The 26,577-nt window shown below is 40.0% G+C and overlaps 2 protein-coding genes across 2 annotated transcripts in view; both read right to left on the bottom strand.

The window, feature by feature from the left end:
- Positions 1 to 26,577, bottom strand: part of LOC138157532 (adhesion G protein-coupled receptor E3-like) — a 246,002-nt gene that overhangs the window by 187,685 nt on the left and 31,740 nt on the right. The window lies entirely within an intron of this gene.
- Positions 13,486 to 26,577, bottom strand: part of LOC138157524 (adhesion G protein-coupled receptor E4-like) — a 23,684-nt gene continuing 10,592 nt past the window's right edge. Inside the window, exons 6-10 of the mRNA XM_069083169.1 lie at positions 23,493 to 23,559; positions 20,395 to 20,486; positions 17,958 to 18,138; positions 15,237 to 15,332; positions 13,486 to 14,424 (exon numbers count right to left, since the gene is read on the bottom strand). Coding sequence (XP_068939270.1) covers positions 14,413 to 14,424; positions 15,237 to 15,332; positions 17,958 to 18,138; positions 20,395 to 20,486; positions 23,493 to 23,559 — 448 coding nt within the window. The 3' untranslated portion in view covers positions 13,486 to 14,412. The remainder of the gene's footprint in view (positions 14,425 to 15,236; positions 15,333 to 17,957; positions 18,139 to 20,394; positions 20,487 to 23,492; positions 23,560 to 26,577) is intronic.

Raw genomic sequence — 26,577 nt, 5'->3', positions numbered from 1 at the left:
ACTGATTCCATGACAAAGAGGGTGGGAACATATGCCTTCTATGATGAATTTCCTATATTTGTCTCACAATTCTTCCAGAAACTTGAAACTAATATGATAATCAGCAACCTACTTTTAAAAGGTTGCAAACAATGAAAATTTATTATTTTGTAGGGAAGCTAAGTGGCACAGTGAATAGAGTGCCAGGTCTGAAGTTAGGAAGATTCATCTTCCTGAATTCAAATCTTGCCTCAGACACTTACTGATTTTGCAGTTCTGAGCAGGTCACTTAAGCCTACTTGCCTCAGTTTCCTCATCTGTAAAATAAGCTGGAGAAGGAGATGGTAAAACATCTTTGCTAAGAAAATCCCAAGTAGGGTCACAGAGAGTCAGACACTACTGAAAAATGGCTGACAACAATGGAGTGTCAACTCTAGGAGAGTGGACACTGTCTTACCTAAGTTTTCTTTCTGCAGGAAGCACAGTGCTCAAACTACATAAAATGGATAATTGTTTGTTGGTGAAATGTTTGTTGATTGAGTATCTCAGAAACATTGTTCAACAGAGAATTTTATATATGTGTATATGTATATGCACACCCACATTCATACAGATAGATAGATAGGTAGATAGGTAGATATCAGTCTAGAGTTAACGCTAATTGTTTTGAATGAATCAGTGGTACTGACTTCAGATAGAGAACCATATTTTGAAAATACTGGGAATGGCACCAGGAACTATAAATGTCACATTTCTTTCTGTTGTATAGACAATCCATTTCAGGTATAGACAAGAAAAGCCTAGTAGATAATCAATAACTCCCTGAGGGCAGGGACTGTCTCGTTTGGTCTTCATGTACCCAATGCTAAGCATGGGAAAGACAGTGTGGTATTGTCTAAAGAAAACTGGACATAGAGTTGGAGGATCTGAGTTTGAATCCTGGCTCTGCCACTTACTATCTTAGGTAGATCACTTAATGTCTTTGGGTTTCTATTTCCTCATATGTAAAAAAAAAAAAAATGGGGTGGGAGTGGGGCTCTGAGGTATCTTCCAGTCTAGATCTATGATCTTATTATAGACAAAGTAGTCAATAGTTAATATATGCATATTAGCCAAATGAATGAATTATGGAATGCCAGTCTTGAACAGAAGACAATATGTTATATGTATTAATTGTGTAATCATGGGCAAGACACTTAATCTTACTGTACTTTTTTATTTTTAATTTTTGCTTTTTTGGAGGGGGGAAGGCAGGGCAATTGGGGTTAAGTAACTTGCCCAAGGTCACACGGCTACCCGTGTTTCCCCGATAATAAGACACTGTCTTATTATTTTTTTTGGAAAGAAAAACACCAGAAGGCTTATTTTCAGGGGAGGGCTTATGTTGTCCTGCCTCAGCTCTCCTCCACGGCACTGCTCTCAATGGCGCCAGCAAGCAAATCACTGGGGAAAGAACAGGATGATGCGCTCACTGCTGCAGCTCTGATTGGATGCAGCTCGGAGCGTGGCTTGCATTTCACCCGGGGGGGAGGGACGGTGCACACAGAGGGTACCGTAATGTAGCGTGTAGCGCAGGGGATCACCTTCACTACAGTAGCAATCTCAATAGGGCTTATTTTCAGGGGAGGGCTTATTTTAGAGGAACTTTACACAGTAAGAGGAGGGCTTATTTTCGGGATAGGTCTTATTATCGGGGAAACACGGTAGTAAGTGTTAAGTGTCTGAGGCTGGATTTGAACTCAGGTCCTCCTGACACCAAGGCTGGTGCTGTATTCACTGTGCCATCTAGCTGCCCCAAAATTCCTCATTCCTAATCTTAAATTTGTTGCTTTTCTAAATTCATTTCTAACCCCAACCTTAACTTTTGCATATAATTTCTTATAAAAATTTACCATTACCTGACATGAAGAAAGACCTTGATTTATTTATATACTCTTTAGCTATTAAATGGCTCTTATTATCTGGAAAATCACTTTCCCTCTCTAGACCTCAGTATCCCTATCTGTAAAATGATAGGTTTTGAGTAGTTGGGGCCCATTTACATTTTTCTTTGAGGCTATGCATTGTGCTAGGTTCTGGGACAGAAATACAGAAACTAAACAGTCTTGGCCCAAAAAGTTTGCAGAATCCTAAAGGGTGAAAGATTTTGCAGAGGTTTCCAAAGTGGGTGATACCACTCATGGGGTGCTAGAATGATCCAGAGGGGCAGCAGTAGTCTTGGGTGCCATTGTATACTTAATCTGAGACTTCTTTCCTTGTTTGTAAGATTTTCAGGGGGCTCTGAGTAATATTTTTAGAGGGGGCAGTAGGACAAATATTTTGGGAACCTTTTCATGGAACATTAGAGATCATTGAATCAAATTTCCTTATTTTATATATGAAGAAACTGAGATCCAGAGAGACTGAGTGACTTTCCTAATATCGCATAGTAATTAGCTGAGATAAAATTCAAACCCAGGGCCTTGGGCTTCAAAACCAGAACCTTTTCTACTGTAGCACAATACCTCTAGTCAGATCACAATTTCAATCCTAGATTCAAACTATACTACCCAGGTTCTTCTGTCCTCAAAATATCCTCCCCTGTCTCAAATGTAATAAAGATACCAATTCTTAGGAAAATTTTGTTCACTCATTAAAAACTTATCACGACCTTGCTATGATTATGCTGATGTGGGGATTGGATGAGTATGGAACTCCCTCTTTTTACAATCCTAAAATGTGGTACCTAAAATGGAGCTCTGTTTCTGCTCATGAAGCCTGATGTAATAAAATGAATGCCAGATTTGGAGTCCAAATTCTGACTGTCATTCACTAATCATATGACCCTGTACAAGTCACTTGAGCTCTCGAGGCCTCAGTTTCCCCATCTGTCCAATGAAAGGGGTTGGATGAGATGGCCTCTAAAGTGCCATTTAGCTCTGAATATATGATGCTTAGGAATGGTCCAGAACAGAGAGGCATTGAATGGCATAGGGGCTACCCACCCAGTAGCATACTGGGGTCAAGGGGCAGTTAGCGAGAAGTTCAGCTCTTTAAAAAAAGTTTCAAGCTGGCATTCCAGAATCTCCCAGTCTTTAACCCTGGACAGCCACCTCCCTGAGAGAGGGAAATAAGGGAACAGCCTTTCATTTATTCTTACCTTGTCCTTCATAGTCTGTCTTAGCTGCAGTCACATTCATGCCAGAGAGGTATAAAATGGGAATAGCTTGCTTTTCAGAAAGGTGTGGCTCACTGCAAAAAACCATTCCTCTGCCTCTGTTCAGTTCCACAGGCTCAAGCAATGAGTGTACAAATTATTCCTAACAGAAGCCCTCACATTTCTAAGGTTTTGATTCTTTCTTCATAGAAACCATGTGAGGCAGGTAATATGAGGGTTCAAATCCCAGCTCTGCTATTTATTACCTGGATGAGAATGGTGAAATCACTTTCTCTTTCTTGGCCTCCATTTTTCCATCTTCAAAATGGGGCCAAGGGTGATGGGGACTGATCATTTCTAAAGGAATCATTCATTTTAAGCCTTATGATCCTCTTGTTACCTTATCTTCTAATTTGATCTTCAAATCCTTGAGATGTAGGTAGTGCAGGTGGGTAATATTCTCACCTTAAAGAGGAAGAAAGTGAAGATCAGGGGAGTTTAGTGACTTGCTCAAGGTCACCATGTCAGAGCCAGTATTCAAAATCAGGTTTCCTGCCCCCTCAGGGTCAGTATTCTATTCACTATATCACATTGTCTCAATGTTTCCAATTCTCTTTTGTTTGCTCTTCAACTGATAGCAGATCCTAACATAGAATCATAGACTTTAGATTCATAAGGGACCTTAGAGGCCATTGGGTCCAACCCTTCATTCTGTAGATGAGTAAACTGAGGCACAGAAAGGGACAGCGTCAAAGGAGAAAATAGAATAAGTGGGGGGCGGGGTAGGATGGAGGAAATAGTCTTTCACAACATGACTACTATAGAAAGGTTTTGCGAAACTACACATGTATAACCTATATTGAATTGCTTGTCTTCCCAGTGGGGGTGGATGAGGAGGGAAGAAGGGAGAGAATCTGGAACTCAGAGTTTTAAAAACAAATATTAAAAATTGTTTTTACATGCAACTGGGAAATAAGATATACAAGCAATGGGATATAGAAATTCATCTTGTCCTACAAGAAAGTAAGGGGAAAATGGGGGGATATAAGAGAGGGCAGATTAGGGGAAAGGATATTCAGTATGCTTGCCATCTTGGGGTGGGGGGTAGGGGAGAGACCAGGAGAAAATTTGTAAACTCAAAATCTTGGGGGAATGAATGCTGAAAACAAGCAAACAAACAAACAAACAAACAAACAAATAAATAAATAAATTGAACTGAGACACAGAAAAGTTAAGTCACTTGTCCTGACACCTACAAGTAATGTCTAGGATAGGATTAGAAACCAGATCTTCCTGGATCCAACTGCAGTACTCTCTTCACAAACTTTTCCATTGAGCTTTTTGTTCTTGAATTATTTCACTCCCATCTAACCCTTTATGACCCCTCCTCACCCCATTTGGGTTTTTTTTTTTTTTTGCCAAAGATACTGGAGTGGTTTGCCATTTCCTTCTGCAAATGAGGAAACTCAGCCAAACAGTGTTAAGTGACCTGCTCAGAATCACAAAATTAGTAGGTGTCTGAGCCAGGATTTGAACTAAGGAAGATGAGTCTTACTGATGTTCAGCCCAGTATACTATCCACCTAGCTACCTAACACTTAAGTTTTAAATTTTTCTCCATCATACATTTGTTTGTACTTAGCAGCACACTGACAGAACTAGGAGTGTTTTAATACATTGTTGGTGGTTAGTCATGGCCAACTCTTTGTGACCCTATGGACCAAACTGTCCATGGGGTTTTCTTGGCAAAGATACTGGAATGGTTTGCCATTTCATTCTCCAGTGGGTTAAGGAAAACAGAACTTAAGTGACTTGCCCAAGGTCATACAGCTAGTAAGTGTCTGAGGCTAGATTTGAGCTCAGATCTTCCTACAAAGTGCTTCCAGGCAAGCACTCTTTCTACTGAGTCACCTACCTGCTAGGACCTTACTCTTTGAAAAAAAAGACAGAAAAGAGGAGTCAGTCAGATTCTCCTATTAATTTTTCTTCATACATTAAGCAACCATCTTCCTCTAAATAAGTGATATTATGACCAATTGTAGCAGCAAGCACCCCAAGCGCGTCCTCAGGGTTTGCTGCCCATACAGGTTTTTGGATCTGCTTTGTTAAAGGAGAACAACTCAAAATGGGTTAACAAGCTTACTTTAATCAGTCAGACATATATCGTTTACCTTGTTCAGGAGAAAAGGTCAGCACCCTGAACCTCAAAGTATACAGGCATAATTATCAAGACAGAAACATCAAGTAGACAGATTTCCAAACTGTCCAACCATTACATCCATACCCAGTCAACATCTGGGTTTCCACATTCTGGGTTTTTCAAAGCCGGGGGACTCTCAACCACAGCTTCCCAGAATTCAGATCAAATCACAGAACACTTCTCAAAGTGAGTCCCAAAACAAAGCTACACATCAGGGCTTATATAGCGTTTTCCTGGCTCAGAGAATGTAACAACCTTATTTTGACCTACTGGCCAATCAAAAAGTATCTACTGAAAAACAAGCCTCCCTCCCCAGGCTTCTGGTGCACTTTAGCCTAGGGGCAGGGAAGATCTTTAAAATTTACATTCGCATTACACCAATTAAGGGTCACACCTAGGGAAGAGAGAAATGGACCAGAGATAAAGAATTTAGAAATCTGAATGAGGTCTGCTGAAGGATATTCTTTGGGTTGTAGCAGTAGCTATCTGGGCAGTTTTAAGACTCAGATCACCCAGTAGAAGTCAGAGAGAGGGTCTTAGCACTTGTGTTAGCCCAAGATCTTAGCACCCACTCCCAGGTGTTCATACCACCTCCATTATCATCTGTCTCTGTGCCACTGATAATTAGGTCCCCAAGATAGTGGCACACACTTTTTTAAATGCAAAAACATCTCATCTCAGATGCACATTTGAGATGTTTCCATTTTCTAGCTTTCTGGAGATTCTAGGGAAGTGATTGACTGAATGGAATGATGAGAGTGGATTTAGAAAGCTAATCTTTATCTGTGGGATGAAGAAACTTCTTTTTTATAGGAACCAGTGTGCTACAAAGAAAATGGCTTCACTCAAACTGAGTTGAGCAATGTCACAATTTTGGAGATAGGGAGAGACCTTCTCAGGAGTGTAGGGATGTGAAACAAGTTGCATATTTGGGCACAAAGAGTCCTTCAAAGTTCTCTTTCCTCTCTAAATAGCCTTTCTATTGTCAAGAGAGAAGGCCTTGGGACATGTTCCTTTGTGGAGAACAGTTGAATCTTCCTTTTAAGGAATTACAGTTTTCTCTTGCTAGATTTCTGGCAAATATCAGTTCATCCTTCCACTAGAATAGCATTTTTCATTTTAAAAGTCCTCAATTAAAGGCATATCCTTAGATGTGTTATAAACAAGAGTGTAGAACTATATGGGCTAGACATGAATGCATTGCAGATGTCAAAGTTTTGTTGACACATTATATGGATCTTGTACAGATGGGAGAAAGGAGGTCCAGAGAAGTGAAGGGAAGACTTTCAGTCCAGGACTCATGCTAATTAATTATACTAGCTCTTGAGATCCTTAGTCTCTATATGGTAAATAACCCTAGGAAAGGAGTCCTATCAGAATTATAGAATGCTGGAGCTGGAAGGAAGGTGGTATAGTGGATGGAGCCTGGGATCTGGAGTCATGAAAACTCATCTTCATGGGTTCCAATCCAGCCTCGGGCACTTACTAGCTGTGTGACCGTGGGCAAGTCACTTAACCCTATTTGTCTCAGTTTTCTCATCTGTAAAATGATCTGGAGAAGGAAATGCCAAACCACTGCAGTATTTTTTATAAGGAAACCCCAAATGGAGTCACAAAGGGCCAGACCTGACTCAAAAACAACTAAACAAAGAACTGGAAGGGGACAATAGAGATCACTGTGCCTTACTCTCTCATTTTACAGAGGAAGAACCTTGGGCCTAGAGACGCTAAGTGATTTTGCCCAAGGAACACAGCTATTTAGGACAGAAGTTGAGAACTAGCAAACATCCACATCTTTGCAGAAGATACCTAGTAGAGACATAGTCCACCACATATTTGTGGGGAATTATTGATGATGCAGAAAAACTATACTAATGTCATTTTCCCTTTCTTGGGTCCTTAAGACACTCTCTTTAAAGGCCAAAGCCTCTAACTAGCAGAATGCCAGTTATTCTACTTTGAAGGGAATAAAAAAAAGCAGAAACATATTTCAGAGATGGGGACTGCTGTTGCTTCATTTTTCTTTCTCATTGATACAAATATTGCCTTGCAGCTAAGAAACCATGAAGACCCTCTTCCCAAAAATTAGACTTAGAAGGCCAGAATTTTCTAGAATCTAGAGGGGACTTGAGACTGGGACAACAAGAAGGGCCCACTTTGTCTGGGTCTGAAGTCAGGAGTCAAAAGATCACTGTCCAAGTCCTGACCTTAACATAGACCATTTTTATAACCACATGACACTCCAACACTCTGGGGCCATAAATTCTTCTGTAATATGATAGAGTTGAATTATATGATCTTTAATATCCCATCTAGCTCTAAATCTATGACCTCAAATGATGGGAGGCAAGAACTCAGGATATTTAGTCTAGAGAATAGAGGGCTGAAGGGAGACAGGATTGTTTCTTAATATTCTGAAAAGTTATCATGAATAAAAGTGTCCTACTTGGCTCTGGGAGCAATGAGGGGGTAGGGCTGGGGGGAAGGGTCAGCATCAACAGTCTGAGGATAGCTTAAGTGCATAGTCACCTGCTATCGCATTTCTCTGTTCTTAGCACGATCCCAGTTTCCCCTACAACATTATCCTATCACCACATCAAACTACTCTCCCCAGAATTTATGGCTCTCAGAGAGTCCCACAGCAGAGAGAATATCAAGAAGCTTATAAGATTTCAACATAGTAAGAATGAGCAAGGTTTGAATGCCCAGCTAGGGTAACACACTTAAATAATATTTAATACCTTGGGCAAGTCTCTTTCCTTCTCAGGGCCTTAGTTTTTGTGTCAGTAAAATGGTTTGACTTGACTGCAAGGCTCTGGGAAATAAAGAAAAAATTAAAAACAACTCTTACCCTTAAGGAGTTTACCTTCTCTATGGTGGTGGGATGAGAATACAATATTTACATAGATAAGTAGATAAAAGAAAATAAGAAGTAGGGGCAGCTAGGTGGCGCAGTGAATAGAGCACCAGTCCTGGAGTCAGGAGGACCTGAGTTCAAATCCAGCCTCAGACACTTAACACAAAAACTAGCCATATGACCTTGGGCAAGTCACTTAACCCCAATTACCCTCCAAAAAGAAAAAAAAAAGCTAGGGATATGAGTTGGGTACAGTTTAGAGAAATGCAAGTAGATCAGTTTAAATATAATTAGAATGTATGAAGAGGAATCATGTTCAATTAGCCAGAAAAAGTTGGTGGTATCCAGACAGTGAATGAAATCTAAACTAAGACTACTAAGTTTGTGCTTTATCTTAGCGGTAATAGGGAGACTTTGAAGTTTCTTGATCAATGGAATGACATGGACATACCTGTGTTTTAAGAAGATTGTTTAGATAGTTTTGTGAGGGATGGATTTAAGAATGGGCTGAGTAGAATCAAGAACAATTAAGAGGTTATTGCAATAGTCCTGGGGAGAAGTGATAAGAACCTCAAACAGGGAGATGACCATGTGAGTAGAGTAAAAGAGATGGATGTGATACATATAGAAATAGAATTGACAGGACTCAGTGGCAGATTGAATATGGATAATGAAGCAGAGGAAAGAGTTGAGGATGAATCTGTGCTTATACAGTTGAGTGACTGGAAGGATGGTGATGCACTCAAGAGACATAGGAGAGTTTCCTTTTTTTTTTTTGGAGGGCAGTTGGGGTTAAGTGACTTACCCAAGCTCACATGGCTAGTTTTTGTGTTAAGTGTCAGAGGCCAGATTTGAACTCAGGTCCTCCTGCCTCCAGGGCTGGTGCTCTATTCATTGCACCACCTAGCCTCCCCATAAGAGTAGAGGGCAACTGGGGTTAAGCGACTTGCCCAAGGTCACACAGCTAGTTTTTGTGTTGTGTCTGAGGATGGATTAGAACTCAGGTCCTCCTGACTTCAGGGCCAGTGCTCTATTCACTGAGCCACCTAGCCACCCCTACATAGGAAAGTTTCAAGGAGTGAGCAAGAGAGAGGTTAGTGATTCCATTGCACACATGCTGCTTGAGGAGCCCACAGGTAATCCAGTTTGAAAAGTCCAATAGGTGGTTGGTGATGGCACACATTGGAATTAAGAAGACAAACTAGATAGAAATAAATAGGTATGTAGAACAGATATATAAATCTGGAAATAATCTGCTAGAAATTATAATTCAGCCCATGGGAGTTGATGAGATGACTAAATGTGAGGTTAATGAGAAAAAAAGGAGTAAAGGACTCAAGTCAAAACCTTGGTGTACATCTACATTCAGTAGATATGACATTAATAGAGATCTAGCAAAAGGAAACTGAGAAGTAGTTAAACAGGTAAGAAGAGAAGCAGGAAAGAAGTGTCATGAAAAGCTAAAGAAGAAAAAATATCCAGGAGGAGGAATGATCAGTGGTATAAGATGCTTCAGAGAAGTCAAGAAGAATGAGGACTGAGCATAGGACATTAAATTTGGAAAATAAGAGATTTATTGTTAACTTTGAAGAGTGAAGTTTTGATGGTGTGAGAAGCCAAATTTGAGAGGGTTTTGAAAGGATTAAGAAGAGAGGAAATAGGGATTTCTAAAGGAATTTGGCTGAGAAGGGGAGGAGACATATAGTATGATAAAAATTAGGAGAGGTAGGACCTAATGAAGATTTTTTTGAAGGTGGTGTGGACTTGGGCATGCTTGTAGGTGGCAGAAAAGGAGCTAATAGACAGGGAGAAATCAAAATTAGAGAGGAGTGGAGGTGACAGTTGGGGCAATCTGCTATAAAGGACAAGAAGGGATAAGTTTAAGGGTACAGGGAAGGCTTCTGGCTTATCCCCATTACAGATAATGCTTGCTAATGGTTTTAGATTCTTGGAACAGTGGATAGAGTTCTGGACCTGGAGTTAGGAAGACCCATCTTCTTGAGTTCAAATCTGGCCTCATACATTTACTAGCTGTGTGACTCTGGGCAAGTTACTTAACCTTGTTTATCTCAGTTTCCTCAACTGTAAAATAATCTGGAGAAGGAAATAGCAAACCACTCAAGTATCTTTGCCAAGAAAACCCCAAAATGGGATCATGAAGAATTGAATATGACTGAAAAATAACTAAACAACAACAACACACTTATCATTTTAAGGAAAGCTCCATTTTATTACTATGCTTTCTAGTGTGTTTTTTTTTCAGTAAGAATAAGCATTATATTTTGACAAAACCTTTTTCTGCATCTATTGAAATAATCATATGATTTTTGTTGTTTTCATTATTGATATGGTCAATTATGCTGATAATTTTCCTAATATTGAATCAGCCCTGTATTCCTGGTATAAATCCCCTCTGGTCATAGTTTATGATCTTTGTGATATATTGCTGTAATCTCCTTGCTGGTATTTTATTTAACATTTTTACATTGATATCTATTAAGGCAATTGGTCTATAGTTTTCTTTCTCTGTCTTAGCTCATCCTGGTTTAGGTATCAACACTATATCTGTGTCATAAAAAGAATTTGGTAGGACTCCTTCTTTACCTATTTTTCAAAATAATTTATATAGTATTAAAATTAATTGTTCTTTAAATGTTTGATAGAGTTCACTTGAGAATCCATCGGGTCCTGAGGATTTTTTCTTAGGGAACTCATAGATGGATTATTCAATTTCTTTTTCTAAAGTAAGATTATTTAACCATTCAATTTCTTCTGTTAAGCTGGGCAATTTATGTTTTTGTAAATATTCATCTATTTCACTTAGATGGTTAGATTTATTGGCATGTAATTAGGTAAAGCAGATCCTAATAATTGTTTAATTTCATCTTCATTGGTGGTGAATTTACCCTTTCATTTTTGATACTTTTAATTGTTTTTTTAATCAAACGAACTGATTATTTATTTATGTTAAAAAAATAAAACCAACTCCTAGTTTTATTTATTAATCAATGGTTTTCTTACCATAATTTTATTAATATCTCCTTTGATTTCCAGGATTTTCAATTTGCTGTTTAGTAGGGGATTTTTAATTTATTCTTTTTTGAGTATTTTTAGCTGCATGACCAAGTTATTGATCTACTCTTTATCTATTTTATTGATGTGAGTATTTAGAGATATAAATTGTCCCCTAAGTACTGTTCTGACTGTATCCCATAAATTTTGGCATGTTGTCATCCTCCTTAATGAAATTATCAGTTGTTTCTATGATTTGTTCTTTGAGCTGCTCAATCTTTAGGATTAGATTATTTGGTTTCCTTTTTTTTTTTTTTTTTTTTTTTGCTTTTTGGAGGGGGGAAGGCAAGGCAATTGGGGTTAAGTGACTTGTCCAAGGCCACACGGCTAGTAAGTATTAAGTGTCTGAGGCTGGATTTGAACTCAGGTCCTCCTGATTCCAGGGCCAGTGCTCTAATCACACACCTAGTTCTGTGAGTTCACAGAACTCTAATCACTCTAATCACACACCTAGCCTCCTCTCCAATTAAAATTTTTTTGGAGGGGGGAGGGCAGGGCAATTGGGATTATTAAGTGACTTGCCCAAGGTCACACGGCTAATAAGTGTTAAGTGTCTGAGGCTGGATTTGAACTCAGGTCCTCCTGACTCCAGGGCTGGTGCTCTATTCACTGTGCTACCTAGCCACCCCCTCCAATTAATTTTTAATCAATGTTTCCATGCCCCTTTATTGAATATCATTTTATTGCATTATCATCTGAAAAGGATGCATTTAACATTTTTGCTTTTTTGCATTTGATTGTGAAGTGTTTATACCCTAATACTTGGTCAATTTTTGTGAAGGTGCCATTTACAGCCGAGAAAAACATATGCTCCTTTCTATTCCCATCCAGCTAATTAGCACATTGGATAGAGCACCAGGCTTAGAGTCAAGAAGATGCCTCTTTGTGAGTACAAATCCAGCCTCAGACACTTGCTAGTTGTATGACCTTGGGCAAGTCACTTAACCCTGTTTGCCTCAGTTCCTCATCTTGAAAAATGATATGGAGAAAGAAATGGCAAACCATCCCAGTACCTTTGCCAAGAATATCCTAAATGGGATCTTGAAGAGTTGGACAGGACTGAAAAATGACTCAACAACTATCACATCAACTTTTCCAAAATTCTATTCATCTCCTTAATTTCTTTCTTGTTTATTTTATGGTTAGACTGATCTAGTTCTGAGAGGGGAAAGTTGATTTCTCCCAGAAGTATAATAATTTTTCCTTTAAGAATTTGGATTGCTCCAAGTATTTTCACTGGCTTACCTCAATGCTATCCCTCCTAATCTCTTCCTCCTAGATTTTCTGGCTTCATTAAAGTCCCAGCTATAAAATGTGAGTAAGCCACCCACCCTAGCTCACAGGTCCATTGTAAGGAAAGTGCTCTGTAAACCTTAAAGTTCTAAATCATGTCTTTGGACACTTCAATCTCATGACTGAATAGGGGTGTGATTGAGCTGGATAAAGATGTAAAGTACTTGGAGACATAGCAGGAGAAAGGTTTATTTACTTATTTCTTTGAATTAAGAGAAATGTGAGTGATTAAGAACACTTCTGCATTCCCTTCCCTCTAATCAAAGCCTTGCTAATAAGTGGAGCATTAAGCTCAGAGTTTGTGAACTTCCCTACTCCCAATACCATAGCAGCTTTACTGATCTGTAACTGACAGCTGAACTGAGCTGTGATTCAGGGAGGTATCAAGGTGATAGCCTGGGCGACTTCTTGTGAAATTTAATTATTGAATTAAATACCAAAGCATCTTGATTTTTTTCACCTTCACTTAGGTCATCATGCTCACTATCTTTAGGGGGATCCTTTGACTCTTCTGGTAGCATTCCCAAACATTTCTATTTCAAGTCAACAAACATTTAGTAATGGCAACCAAATTTCTACCTGCTTTCTATTTTGCTTTCATGAACTTTTATATTCTGGAATAGAAGAATATTGGGCCTCATTTAGAGTGCCTACATTCTACTGTCCTTTCTTACTGTCAAATGTCACAATCTTATGGATGTTGAGGATGCTGATACTAAAGATTATTAGAGTCATATCTTAATTTTATAACTGCAAGCATAAATGGGAATTCTCAATATTTTTAGTTCCTTTCTTTGACATCAAATCTTTAAGGTTTCTTCACTGACTCCTTTCAGGTTCACTGTAATGCAATGAAGATGATAGTCTCTTAGGTGCCAGATCAATGAGGTTAAGACAGTAAAAAAATTTAGCTTTATTCACTTTCATGCATGTAACTAACTCAAAATGGTGTACAGATTGATAAATACAATATTGAAAGTTGACTCAATAGTAGTAACTATTTTAATATTACTTCTAGATTACAAATGTACACAGTAACTTCAAGAACTGATGAATAACTGAAAGAGTTAAATCACCAAATTTTATCTAATAATTGGTTGTTTGAAACTAGCAACATGAAAACCATTTCCTGACTGGTGGCCACATTTCTAGCTAGCCCACAAAACTTTTGTTTAAACCACAGCATAACTGAAATTCTGTACATTTGTGATAAAAGAGCAGACAATATTATTGCAATACCAGTTTTAAAAAACTTATACAATCAGAAAAGGAGTGTGTGAGGAAGGTTAGAATTGTTTACACCAGAAAGGAGGAGAAAAAATGAATGGGGTGATTTATATAAGGAAGGAGACAGCCCACTAATAATCCCCTGCTTCTTTTCTAGTCCCCAGCATGTCAATGTCTAGGCAGCTTCTGGCTTACATATCCCTCTGAGGAACTAGTTGAATGGAAGAATTGAAATTAGACAATACCTCCAAGCCTTCCTTTCCTTAATCTAGTGCATCCTCTGAATGGCAGGTACCCCTGCATCTCCAAACTCTCCTTCTTTCTTACCTCCCCCACCTCCCAATATCATTCAGGGGAAAAGTGGCCAACCAGGGGAAAGGGTTAATAATAGCATATGTAAAAAATAATTGAAGGTCAGATGCAAGTAAGATGGAAAATGTGTCACTGAGAACATGACATAAACATTATTTTCTGAAACAAGTTCTCAATACTCTAAGTGCATAGCAAGAGGTGGTTCTTGCTGAATGTGCCATTGCTGAGAGCCCCTTCTATTTCTTCTGATCCCTTAGGAGCTGGAGTCTGCTGATGGAGTGAGCAGTCAGATCCTTTCAGGCAGAGGTGGCATCTTTCTTTTCTTTTCAAACTTCAATTATTTTTCCAGCTGTGTTGATGAGGGAGGGTGCACAAGGAGAGTGGACATTAAGTGAAAGAAAGGAATTGGGTAACATAAAGGGGACAAAAACATATTGAAAATGAGTAAGAAGGTAACTCAAAAGCGCAAGACTTTTGTCCAGAGGATGAAAAAACAGGTCTTCTATAAATTTGAAACTTTGCATAAACTAGTTTACATATTTGAATCAGACATGATGAATCAGAGCTTCACATTTAAATGTTTTGATTGTAATTAGATCTATTTGGGAAAGAGCTATATGTGACTAGCATCAACTTCGGGCCATCCTTTAACTCACATTGACAAACCCAGCCTTAACCTAGATCCTTTTCATTTCACTTACAAGAAAAGGCCAAAAACTGTTCAGTCGCCTGGAGCAAGACATGCATAAATTTATCTTCTGCTTGCACAATGCTCTCTGACAGATTTTCCAGTCCACCCCAGATTTTGGGAAGTGATGCTGTCCAAGGTAGGTATGTGCTGAGGCCTGTGAAGTTTTACACAATCGCTCACTTGTGAGGATCATAAATCTTCTCAGTATGGTATGTAGAGCCAAGGTCAAGTATATCCTTTATCATCCCTTCCTCTCAGCAGGAGCTCTTCCTATGCACAGGATTTCATTTTCTAAACTTACTTCAAAGTAAAATTTGTAAAGTAATTCATGTTGCAATTGGTTTCTACAACTCTTTGAACTCTGGATGGTTCCAACATGAAAGCAGGTCACACTATTCTTGGCAAACCGACGATCAAGGGCATCCAAAAAACTTGGATAATGGTGTTGAGTGATAAAGAAATAGTCTTACCTTTTTGGTGTGGATAGTTGAAGTAGTCAGAGCATAGGTACTTGTTTCATTTGTTATTTTAGCTCTCTTAAAGCATTTCTTATATTCCTCTTGAACCTGAAGATTCAGGACAGAAAATTTTGTTTTAGCATGGAAGATCATTTTGGCAACCACATAACTGAAATGGAGGTAGGTGTGTGTGTGTATGTGTGCATGCTAGTGTCTCTTTTTTCATTAATATTCTGTATGATTTAGTTGAGGTTGATTAGGGTTTAGAGCTTGAAGGAGCTTCATCAATCTGATGAACTCATTTTATACCTAAAGAATCTAAAGCCCAAGGACATGAAATGACTTACCCAGGGTTATACAGATAGTAAGAGGTAGAGCTAGGATTCAGTATCAGGTCCTATGACGCCAAGTCCAGTACTTTCTACTTTTCTTATTTATAAAATTGAATTAAAGACACTAACCCACTGACACTTCCATCCTCCTGGTGGCATCATGGAGGTATCATGATTTTATTCTTTGATTGTGTAACACTATTGCTTCATGGCCAAAGGGCTTTTGAAAATGTTACCTCTGGGGCGGCCAGGTAACACAGTGAGTAAGAGCACCGGCCCCAGAGTCAGGATGACCTGAGATCGAATCCAGGCTCAGACACTTAGCACCCACCCAGAAACACCTGGCCGTGTAACCTTAAGCAAGTTACTTAACCCCAATTGCTTAGGGGTGGCCAGGTGGCTCAGTGAGCAAGAGCACTGGCCCCAGAGTCAGGATAACCTGGGATCAAATCCAGGCTCTGATACTTAGCACCACACCCAGAAATAACTGTCCGTGTAACCTGAGCAAGTTACTTAACCCCGATTGCTTTTTAAAAAAAAGAAAGAAAAAAAGAAAATGTTACCTGTCTTACAGACCTCACAGGGGCTCATGAAAACAAATGAGGGGTGGCTAGGTGGTACAGTGAATAGAGCACCAGCCTTGGAGTCAGGAGGACCTGGGTTTGGATCCAGCCTCAGACAATTAACACAAAAACTAGCCGTGTGACCTTGGGCAAGTCACTTAACCCCAATTGCCTTGCCCCTCCCCCCAAAAGAGAACAAATGAGATTATAGATGTAAGGATCCTTTGAAAAGTAATCCCAGGAGGGAAGAGCAAAGGAGTTGTAACTATTTAATGTTATTGCTCTGCTGACGGACATGATGAGAGTTAGCATGGCTTAATGGGCAACTGGGTGGAAAAATGGATAGAGTGCTGGGCTTGGCTGAATTCAAATATGGACTCAGACATGCTGTATCTGGTGCAAGTCACTTAACTTTATTGCCTCAGTTTCCTCATCTGTAAAATAAGCTGGAGAAGAAAATGGCAAACCACTCCAGTATATTTGCTGCAAAAACCTCATAAGGGGCATCAAGAGTCAAATATGATGGAAAAATGACTAAACAACAATAAAAAGAACTTGTTTAGTGTATGAAGAGCCAGCTTTGGAGTAAAGAAGATCAAGGCTCAGGTTTTTTCTCTGACAGAATCTAGTTGTGTCACTTAGCCACTCTTAGCCTAAGCTGCTATGACTCTAAGTTATAGGCAAGTTGCTGCTCTACATTGTTGAAGGGAATTGCACTCTAAGGAGTCCCCCATACTCATGAAATCACAGGTGGGGACTTTCTCTCAAAAAATGCTACAGGATATTACCTTGCCTGTTGGTATTCTAAATGTGAGATCTGGGTTTGGGGCTCATTTAACTTGGCTTCTTTTTCTATCATCAAGTCCCTATAACAGGAGCTTTAAAAGGGACTGGAAAGAGGAAACAGTTCCAGACATTCATATAGGGTTTGTTACTTGCTGTTCATTCTGCTGTGTGCTACTTTTAGTGAGGGGATTAGAGAACTAAGAATTAGGCAGTTGGGCATCTGGGAAGATTAGGCAACTGGTCATCTGGCCCCAAGGAGGTCAAACTGTTGCTGGATCTTTATAGGTAGATGAAAAGAAATATCTCAGAAGAGCTGGCAGGGTTAGGGTCCACATGATCTTGGCAGTGACTTTTGCTACAAGCATGTTATTATCCTAGGTGACCTCTCCTTGTTACCACTGACAGTTTGACAAAGAGGATTAGATAAATATATCTTATATTAAAGGCTTCCTATGTTTTATTGTAATCCAGGGGAAAAGGAACTAGTATTGTAATCAGGAAAACAGTGAAAGCTTCAAGAAAGTTAAGAAAAATTAGCCAAAGAGGTTACTGCCTGTTCTGTCAAGAACTATTTCTCCATCCAGAAAATGAGTTGAGGGAATCAAAACAGAATCTTTATTTTAGAGGGAAGTGATAGGAAACAGGAAGATTGGAAATGAGGGAAGTTTGTGGTCAGAAGGAGCACCTGCTCTGTAGAAAACGTTTGAGGGAATACAATGTGTTGGGAAAGAAATAGATGATGTGTAGCCATCCAATGGGAACAAAGGATGGAAGTTACAAAGAATCAGATTTGGTTTTAAAATGATGAAACACTTCCTAGGAACTAGAGCTATGCAAGGGTGAAATGTGCCGTCTCAATGGGTGGCAGGATGTCTTCATGCAAAGACCAGGTGAACATTTGTAGGGCAAGATGTCAAGGGAACGTTTGTTCAGTTATGGGTGGGATGAAATGGTCTCTGAGACCCTTTCCACTCTGAGATTCTATAAATCTGTAATTCTTGGAAAAGAGACTCTTCATGTGAGCTTGTAAGAGGATGAAAGCCTCATATTACCTGGCGATTGAGGACACAGTGTATCAGGAAGATGTAGATCCCCTGAAGGGAGTTGATGATGGTGAAGGTGTAGGCAATGACTGATCGGGCTGGTTCAGTTATAGAATCAATCAGGAAGAAACCAAGACTCCAAGAGCAGCCCAAGATGAAGAGCTGAGCGAGGGCTTTAATTGTCAGAATCCTATGAAAACCAAGAAGCAGAGATGTGTTATGGGAATGGGAATCTGAAGATCTTCCCTGCCCCTAGCCCTTTGATAGGCTTAAGTGACTCTGAGAACCTTCCCTGATTTGAAAATATACTCTACCCCCTAATAGGCGGAATGTGGTCACATGGAGACTGTGGCGGAAGGCTTGTTTTTCAGGAATGACCACACCTTGGGTGCTTTGTGATTGGGCAGTGGGTCAAGAGGGTTGTGACATTCTCTGAGCCAGGAGAAGGTTATATATACCCTGATGGGAGGTTTTGTTTCAGGGCTCACTTTGAGCAGAGTTGTGTGATTTGACCAGATGAGATTCTGGGCAGCTGTTGAGCCCCCCAGCTTTGAAAACCCATATGTTGGTGCTTCCCTCTCTGGTAACTGTGACTAGGTATGGATGTAATGGTCAGACAGCTAGAAGCCTGTCTGCTGATCTGTTTCTCTTTCTGTATTTTTTTTGTCTGCTTATAACCTCTGTTTGTATTCTTTGACGTTCAGGGTGCTGACCTTTTCCCCCTGAACTAGGTAAGTGACATATCTTTGATTAAAGCAAGATTGTTAACCCATTTTGAGTTGCTTTCCTTTAGAAAAGCAGATCTAGGAACTTATGCTAGCAGCCATCCTGGGTATGCTAGGGTGCTTGCTGCTACAAGATGACATTCATATTTTATGTTTTATCTTATACCCAACTCAACACTTCCTATGCCCATTTGCCTGTTGTCCTTTATTCTCAGAGAGGACCAAAATGACATCACTATGTTGGAGTCAAAGTACAGTATGTCCAACTTGGCTGATCAGACCAATGTGAACTTAGAAGGCTTTACCATAGGTTGGGAACAAATAGTTCATATACTATTATCAAATGAGATGATTTTTATAAAAAGCACTTAGTAGTGCCTGGCACATAGTAGGTCCCACATAAATGGTCCCTCCCCCCTTCTTTCCCCTTTCTCCCATTCCTGAGGATTATTTTTGACCACCCTTCTTCAAGGCTACTTTTGAAGGTATAAATAACCTGTTTTGCTCATGTTCGTATAATACCACTATGTAAGAGGTATTTGGGGAAATAAATTAATAATAAATACAGAGTTGGAAGTTCTGGCAGTTAACTTAAAGAGAAGCACATTGAATATGTATTTTAAATTGTTATTACATTGTAATTAGCACTACCTGTCCTTGTGCAATAGATAAGTTGCTAAAAAGTAGCATATGAAACTATGGGCTTCTGTTATGTACAGCTATTTTTTTTTTAAAGCAATCGGGGTTAAGTAACTTGCTCAAGGTTACACGGCCAGTTATTCCTGGGTGTGGTGCTAAGTATCTGAGCCTGGATTCGATCCCCAGGTCATCCTGACACTGGAGCCGGTGCTCTTACTCGCTGAGCCACCTGGCCACCCCATGTACAGCTATTTTTAAAAGAAATACATCTTGTTCTCTGTATATTGAAATGAAATTTTTAGTGATTGTGAAGTTCATGTTAAAAAAATTCAATTTTAAAAAGATTTTCCCCCAAAGTCTTATGAGAGGAATATTTATAAGTGAATCACTTTTTCCAACAGAATTTGAAAGGTGGAAGGGACCACAGTGGTCATCTAGTACCACCTGTACTCGAGTGAGAATTTCCTCCCTCAAGTGGTAAAACAAATCTTCCTTGGTAGGAAACTCATTACTTTCTGAGACAGCCCATTACATTTTCCCCATTGTCTCACATACAGTTTCCACCTGGCTGTATTGACTTTCCTTCAAGGGCTTAATGATAATTCTAGATCTATCAGAATGCAAAAAGGGAGTTGTTGGGAGAGACCACTTGGTTTAGTGGACAGACAACTGGACTTAAAGTCAAGAGGCCTGAATATAAGTCCTATCCCTGCTACTTATATATCTAGGTGACCTTAGACAAATCATTTATTCATCTTAAAATGGGATGATAATGTCTACTACAGTATACCTTGAAGGACAATAGTGAATAAAATTCTTCATTAACTCTAAAGTACCTTATAAGTGGAAGCTATCTTCCTCCTCCTCCTTATTATTATTACCCAATAGAAAAATGCTGTTGAGGTGTTAAATTAGCTCATCCCACAGAGTTCACAAAACTTTAGCTTTGGGAGGGACCTTGGAGGCCAGACTAGATCAATATTGCCCTCTACACGTTACCTAGCTAATGGCCCCCCACTTTTGCCTTAAGATTCCCACAGTTCCCTGGACTTTTCTGGCAAGGAAGGGGTTGACCAGCTTACCTTGTGTTTTGGAGGGTGGACACTTCTTTGTTGAGTGATGAAAGTTTGTCTCTCAAAATCCACAGGATTGTCAAATAAAAGGACAAGTTGATCTGTAGAACAGGAAGAAATGATGGCCTTGAACCAAACTTTGTGGCCAACATGGTTGTAATCATCCAACCAATGAGCCTAGGAACTGGTTCCCCAGAATTGTTGCTGTTTAGTCTTTTCAGTCATGTCCCACTCTTCCTGACCTTATCTGGGGTTTTCTTGGCAAAGATACTGCAGTGGTTTTCCATTTCTTTTTCCAGTTCATTTTACAGATGAGGAAACTGAGGCAAACAGGGTGAAGTAGCATGCCCAGGGTCAAACAACTAAAATGTCTGAGGCCAGATTTGAACTCAGGTCCAGTACTCCAACCCCTATGCTGCATAGCTCTGCATGGCATTCCCCACTCCACCCCCCACCATAGTAGGATATTGTTTAGGCCATATTCAGAAAGGAATAGGACACACAGATTTGATGAAAATGCTCAAGGGTGCTCTACTGAGGTATGAAAGAACCACAGGTAGATGACAAGACTGCATCAGAATAGGGCAAATCCTAGGATGCAGGAAGTAAATATTGAAGCAAGCCTTGACTTCAAAGGAATCGAGTTATATGCTGGTATTTACTGAGTGTTTCAAAGTTTGCAAAGAGCTTTATATATAAATGGTAGCTCACTGAATCTTCGCAGCAGCTCTGGGAGGTAGGTGCTACAGGTAATAATATCTCCTTTTTTACAGAGGAAGAGACTTAGGCAAAAAGATATTAAATGATTTTTTCATGGTTGCCCAGCTAATAAATGTTGGAAGAAAGGTTTGAGACCAGGCCCTTCTGATTTCAAGTTCAGGAATTGATCCAGGACTTGCTGCCTCTTTCTTTACATGATTGGACCTTTGGATTGAGATCCATGCCAAAAATGGATCTAACAACTTCACCCTTATGTTCAATGATTGATTCTGCTACAACTTTAATATAGGATCATAGATTTCTAGCTAGAAGAAATTTTAGAAGCCATCCAATACAATGCTCTTATTTTATAAATGAGGAAAAGCAGAATTGGTTTATTGTTATCTTTGTGCAGATAATCCCCAGGCTTGTTTTTTTCTATCCAGCCCTAAACTCTCTCCTGACTTCCAGTCTCATGTAAGCAGCTGAAAACTTGATGCTCCATGGGCATTTCCAACTGAAAGCATCAGAAAAACAATTGTCCCCAATTCTTCTCTTCTGAACCTCCCTGTTCCTGTTTAGGGGACCACCTTATTCCTAGTCACCTAGCCTTACAACCTCAATGTCATCTCAATACCCTAATTCAGAGTCACTCCAAATATTCAGTCTGTTTCCAAGTACTGATTTTTTTTGGGCAGCATTTCCCATATACATTTTAGTTGTATGTTGACCTCAACATAGCCATGCCATTTTGGTTGTCTTTGAGAAGGAAGGACAACAACCAATCATATCCACAACTTCTCTCCAGCTCTGCCACCACCCTGGTCCAAATTCTCATCTCACCTGGACTATTCCAATAACCTTCTGGTTGGTCTCCCTGCCTCATTTCTCCCCACTCTAGTCCATCATCTATTCAGCTGCCAAAGAGCTCTTCCTAAAGCTCAGGTCTGACATTGTCCCTCTATTGCTCAATAACTTATGGCTCCCTGTTGCCACCATGTTCACATATAAAATCCTCTCTTTTAATGCCCTTAAAAATCTGGCCCCTTCCTATTTTTCCAGTATTCCAACATTTTATTGCCTTCCATGTAGTCTACAATCTAGTGACCCTGACTTCTCTGTTGTTCCTAACATGTAACTTTACACCTCCTGAACTCTTGCCCTTTAACTGGCTGTTGTCTAGGCCTGGAATGCTCTCTTTCTCCATCTCAATCTTCTGACTTACCTGGATTTCTGATTGAGATTTACCATTTTAGAAATAAAGATTGAGAAATTGTTTAAATGTATTTATTCATTTAATAGTAATAATAAACCCACTACATGTTAACATAATACAATTTTTTATTCTAAAAAACCTATTTTTTTCCAAAATAGGAATTAATGAGTGCCATTGCTTTACTATTTATGTGTATACTATTTATGCAAACATATATGTGTATATATAAACACACACAATATATATTTTTGCAAATCTCTTTAATGCTTTGGTATCTGGCTTAATAGAAGGCTTTTGTATTCAATATGTTGTAAACCTTTTTTTCAATTGAAGTATATGAAGAAAATTGAGTCTTGCTGATATTTAGTTGGAAAAAGGATGGGTGTTTTATGGGCAAATTGCATCTTATTACAGTTTTGAAGGGCAGCTAGTTAGCACAATGGATAGAGTGCTGGGCCTGAAGTCAGGAAGACTCTTCTTTCTAAGTTCAAATCTGGCCTCAGATACTTAACAGCTGTGTGACCCTGAGTAAGTCACTTAATCCTGTTTGCCTCAGGGTCCTCATCTGTAAAATGAACTGGAGAAAGAAATGGCAAACCACTCTGCTATCTCTCCCAAGAAAACCCCAAATGGGGTCATGAAGAGTCAGAAATAACTGAACAGGAAAAAATTATTTTGAAAATAATTTTGACTTTGAGGACAAAACTGGTGTGTGTGTGTGTGTCCCCTCCCCCCCCCACCCGGGGGGATATATGGATCATTCTTTGATAACCAGTGGACCTAGCTTAAATCTCATCTTCTGTAAGAGACCTTTCCCACTTCCCTCTGTTTCTTCCACATACCCAGGGCATGGTGACTTTTCCTTGAGATTACCTCCCATTTCTCCTGTATATTACTTATATGGACAGTTGATTGCATGTTGTCAGTCTTATTAAAATATGAACTCCTTGAGTTTTTGCCTTTCTATTCCTAACACCCAACACCCAGTCTAGCATATACTAAACACTTACACATATTTATTGATTGACTAACTTACCCAGTGTCATCTAGGGAGTAAGCAGTTGAAGCCCTATTTGAAGCCCAGGCCTGTGATATCCAATCCTGTGCTATTTCCATTGCCCACTAATATGTTTTGATTTTCAGCTCATTTTGACTGAAGCAGAAAATAAAAGGTTTTTTTTTTTTGACTCACCAAGATGATGATAAACACGGGTCCTAAGAAACTCCAGATAAATCCTTTTTCTATCTTCAACCAGCAACTGGAAAGAGGAAATAGTAACAACTGTAAATGAGCATCTTTGTATTGGACTAGCCAGCCTGGGTTTGGGGATTTGGGAATTCAAGTCAGGATCTGCTGTTTTTAGAATCTTTGTAGAGAGTTGCTTAGGGCCTGACACAAAGAAAGTACTCTCTGCACACTTACTGAATTGAATTGAAATAATAGCTCACATTCCTATGGCCTTTTAAGGTTTGCCAAGCCCTTTGCTCTCAATGACCCTGTGAGTTGGTCAGTAAAAGTGCTGTTATTCCTATTTTGCAGATGAGGAAACTGAGGCTCAGAGAGGACCATAGATTTAGAGGTGGAAGGAACCTCAGAAGTAGTCTAGTCTACCTTCCTCATTTTAGAAACAAGGAAACTGTGGTCCAGGTGGTGAATTGCCTTGTCCTGGTTCACACAAGTAGGATGTCATAGGCTGGGGTTCTGATTCAGGTCAGTAGGGTCCAAGTCCACTTGTCCAACTATTACATGAACTTCCTAGAAATTTATGCTTTTACTAGAGAGAAAACACTAAAGCCCATTAAGCAATTAGAAGACAGTTGAGGACTCTAGTGTGAAGGTGTAGGTTGCAATGAAAGGAAGAAACTGGCTCCAGTGAGATCCTGTCATCAGGCTGCCCCAGGGCACTGACAGCTCTTATCTTCCTTCAACAAAGTGGGAACAACTGTACTTAGCACCTAGTCAGTCAACTGAGATTTATTAAACTCCTACTATGCACCAAACACTGTACTGAATGTTGGAGATTGCCAACAGGCCATCAGAACTTCATGAACCACACTTGAAAAACTAGGTATATTATAAGAGAAATGAACATGCATGTGGAACCCTGAGCAAGTGCAAAGAGTCCACCGTCCAAACAGAAGCTTGCTTGTTTATGGAAGTGCAAGAAAGGAATGAGGAGGAAGCAGAAATCTCCTCTTAAATGGGAATGGCACGGGAGGAGGAAAGGAGCAGGAGGGCAGGGGAAGGACTAAACCCCTTCTGAAAGGGAAGAGCAAGGTGATGGCAAAAGTCACATTCTTTTCCCTTGGGGATTGCTAGCTAGACTATGGAGATGGGATGGCCTGCTTATCTACAAGGGTCCCAGCTGAGCAAGAAATTTCCCAGGTTAATGCAGACTGACTGGCACTTGTCTTGATTCCAAGGACAGGGAGTCCAGTTTGGGGTACAAACAACAAATTATGTCAGCTGGGGGGAGGGTTTAAGCCTTGACACATTGAAAGTCTCCTGCATACTCTGTGTTCGGTGTTTCTGGAAAAAAATTTAAGAGGACAGGTTAAGTTGGATTCAGGGCAACATTTCCCCATTGTGATCAAGGAAGCCTCTGGGTACACTGATGACTACACCTAATAAAACCTTTTCTTGGGTGCCACCTGGGCCGAGCATATGGAGGCAAGGGTAAAGAGACATTTAAAAAAAGATAAAAGTTATCAGACAGAAAACTGACAAGAGACCCAACCCCTGAAGGATGGTCTGAGCCTCTGGGGAACCAGCAAAACAGATCTAAATTCCATTGCCCTATAGCATAGAAATAAGAAGCCTTTTATTCTAAGACTGCAAGACCTTCTTGTATCACACCAGATCAATTAGCAAAGAAACAACATCTTTTTCTCCTCCAATACAGGAAGAGGTTCCACCCTGTGCTGCAGTTAAGGCATCAAGAACACAGCAATTTTGCAGGACCACTCCTGAAAGGGTAAGAAACTCTTCATGAATAGTGGAGATGAACTGGGAAGTAGCATTTATCGATTCAGCAGCTTGTGCAGAGACATCCTGTAGGGCAGCCTCAAGAGAGACCATGCCGAACCATGGGATGGTGGAACAGAAGAATGTTCACCCTGAACTGAGAGCAATCAAAAAGTTCCTGGCCCAGGGCAAAATCAGACAACTTCCAGAAGACCAAAGTTGGAGACAAGTGTTGCCAGAAGATGAATGCTGAGACAAACATCAGGCATCAATGCAACAACTCCACACCATACTTCCCAGTGCATTGTGGGGGTACAGAGATGTAAATGTCATGGTCATAGACCTACAAAAGTCCCTGATTCACTCCATCCCTGTGGCAACATTGGGGCCCGGGAGGAGGATGCTAAATCCCTAGAGTAGGGCAAAAAGGGATTGATCTGTGTGGTCACCAATGGGAATTGCAGTGAAAGTAGCCATGCTTCCAGTACAAACATTAAACACCAGGGGGGTCCCAGGCAACAGACAATAAGGGCTATGGTCACAATCAGAATCCACCCTTTTGTACCCCAGCAAAAATGCAGTGGCTGATAAGGGAGTGAGACTGAACAACTAAATATAGTAGGGGCCTGGAATACAAGAAATGACCCAGTTAGCTCCACCATGAGCATGTAATTACACACAGAAAGAGGAACAATCCCTATGAATTGTAAGGAAGGGTGGTGGGGAGCATCAGTACAAAGGGATAAGTTCCCAGTCAAACATGACATTTCATGAACAAGTTCACCTGGAGAATGAGTCCACTCAAAGAGCTGGCCAGCACTGGGGAAGTTGGCATATTCTGGCTTTAACACAGCTAAGAGTACCATGGAATAATTAGCTCCCCAAAATGAAAGAGGCGCAGTTACTGCCAGTAATTCAGGGCCAGGCCCTGACAGTGGATGGTTCTTTGGGGAACAAATCCAGCAGGAAGATATGTTATCCTACTGGGCAAACACCTGCAATGGGGTGTAATAGGGATGCTGAACTGAACACATAGCAGACAAGAATGAACCCAGTACAAAAAACAAATAAAGCATCATGATTTAGCTAGGCTTTATGAAAACATGTATGACATGAATGAGAGTTTAACATGGAGAGAGAGAAAAAAAGAGAGAGGAGGGAGAGGAGGGGGAGAGAGACAGAGAGGAGAGAGAGACAGAGACAGAGAGAAACAGAGAGAGAGAGAGAGACAGACAGACAGAGAGAGAGAGAGAGACAGAGAGACAGAGAGAGAGAGAGAGAGAAACAGAGAGAGAGAGAGAGAGAGAGAGAG

This window comes from Petaurus breviceps, unplaced genomic scaffold (genome assembly GCF_028583685.1).
Source record: "Petaurus breviceps papuanus isolate PSGF00001 unplaced genomic scaffold, PetGlider_PUasm1.0 172, whole genome shotgun sequence".
Taxonomy (NCBI): Eukaryota; Metazoa; Chordata; class Mammalia; order Diprotodontia; family Petauridae; genus Petaurus; species Petaurus breviceps.
Note: the sequence above shows the minus strand (reverse complement) of the source record. Positions and strands in the feature narration are given on the sequence as shown.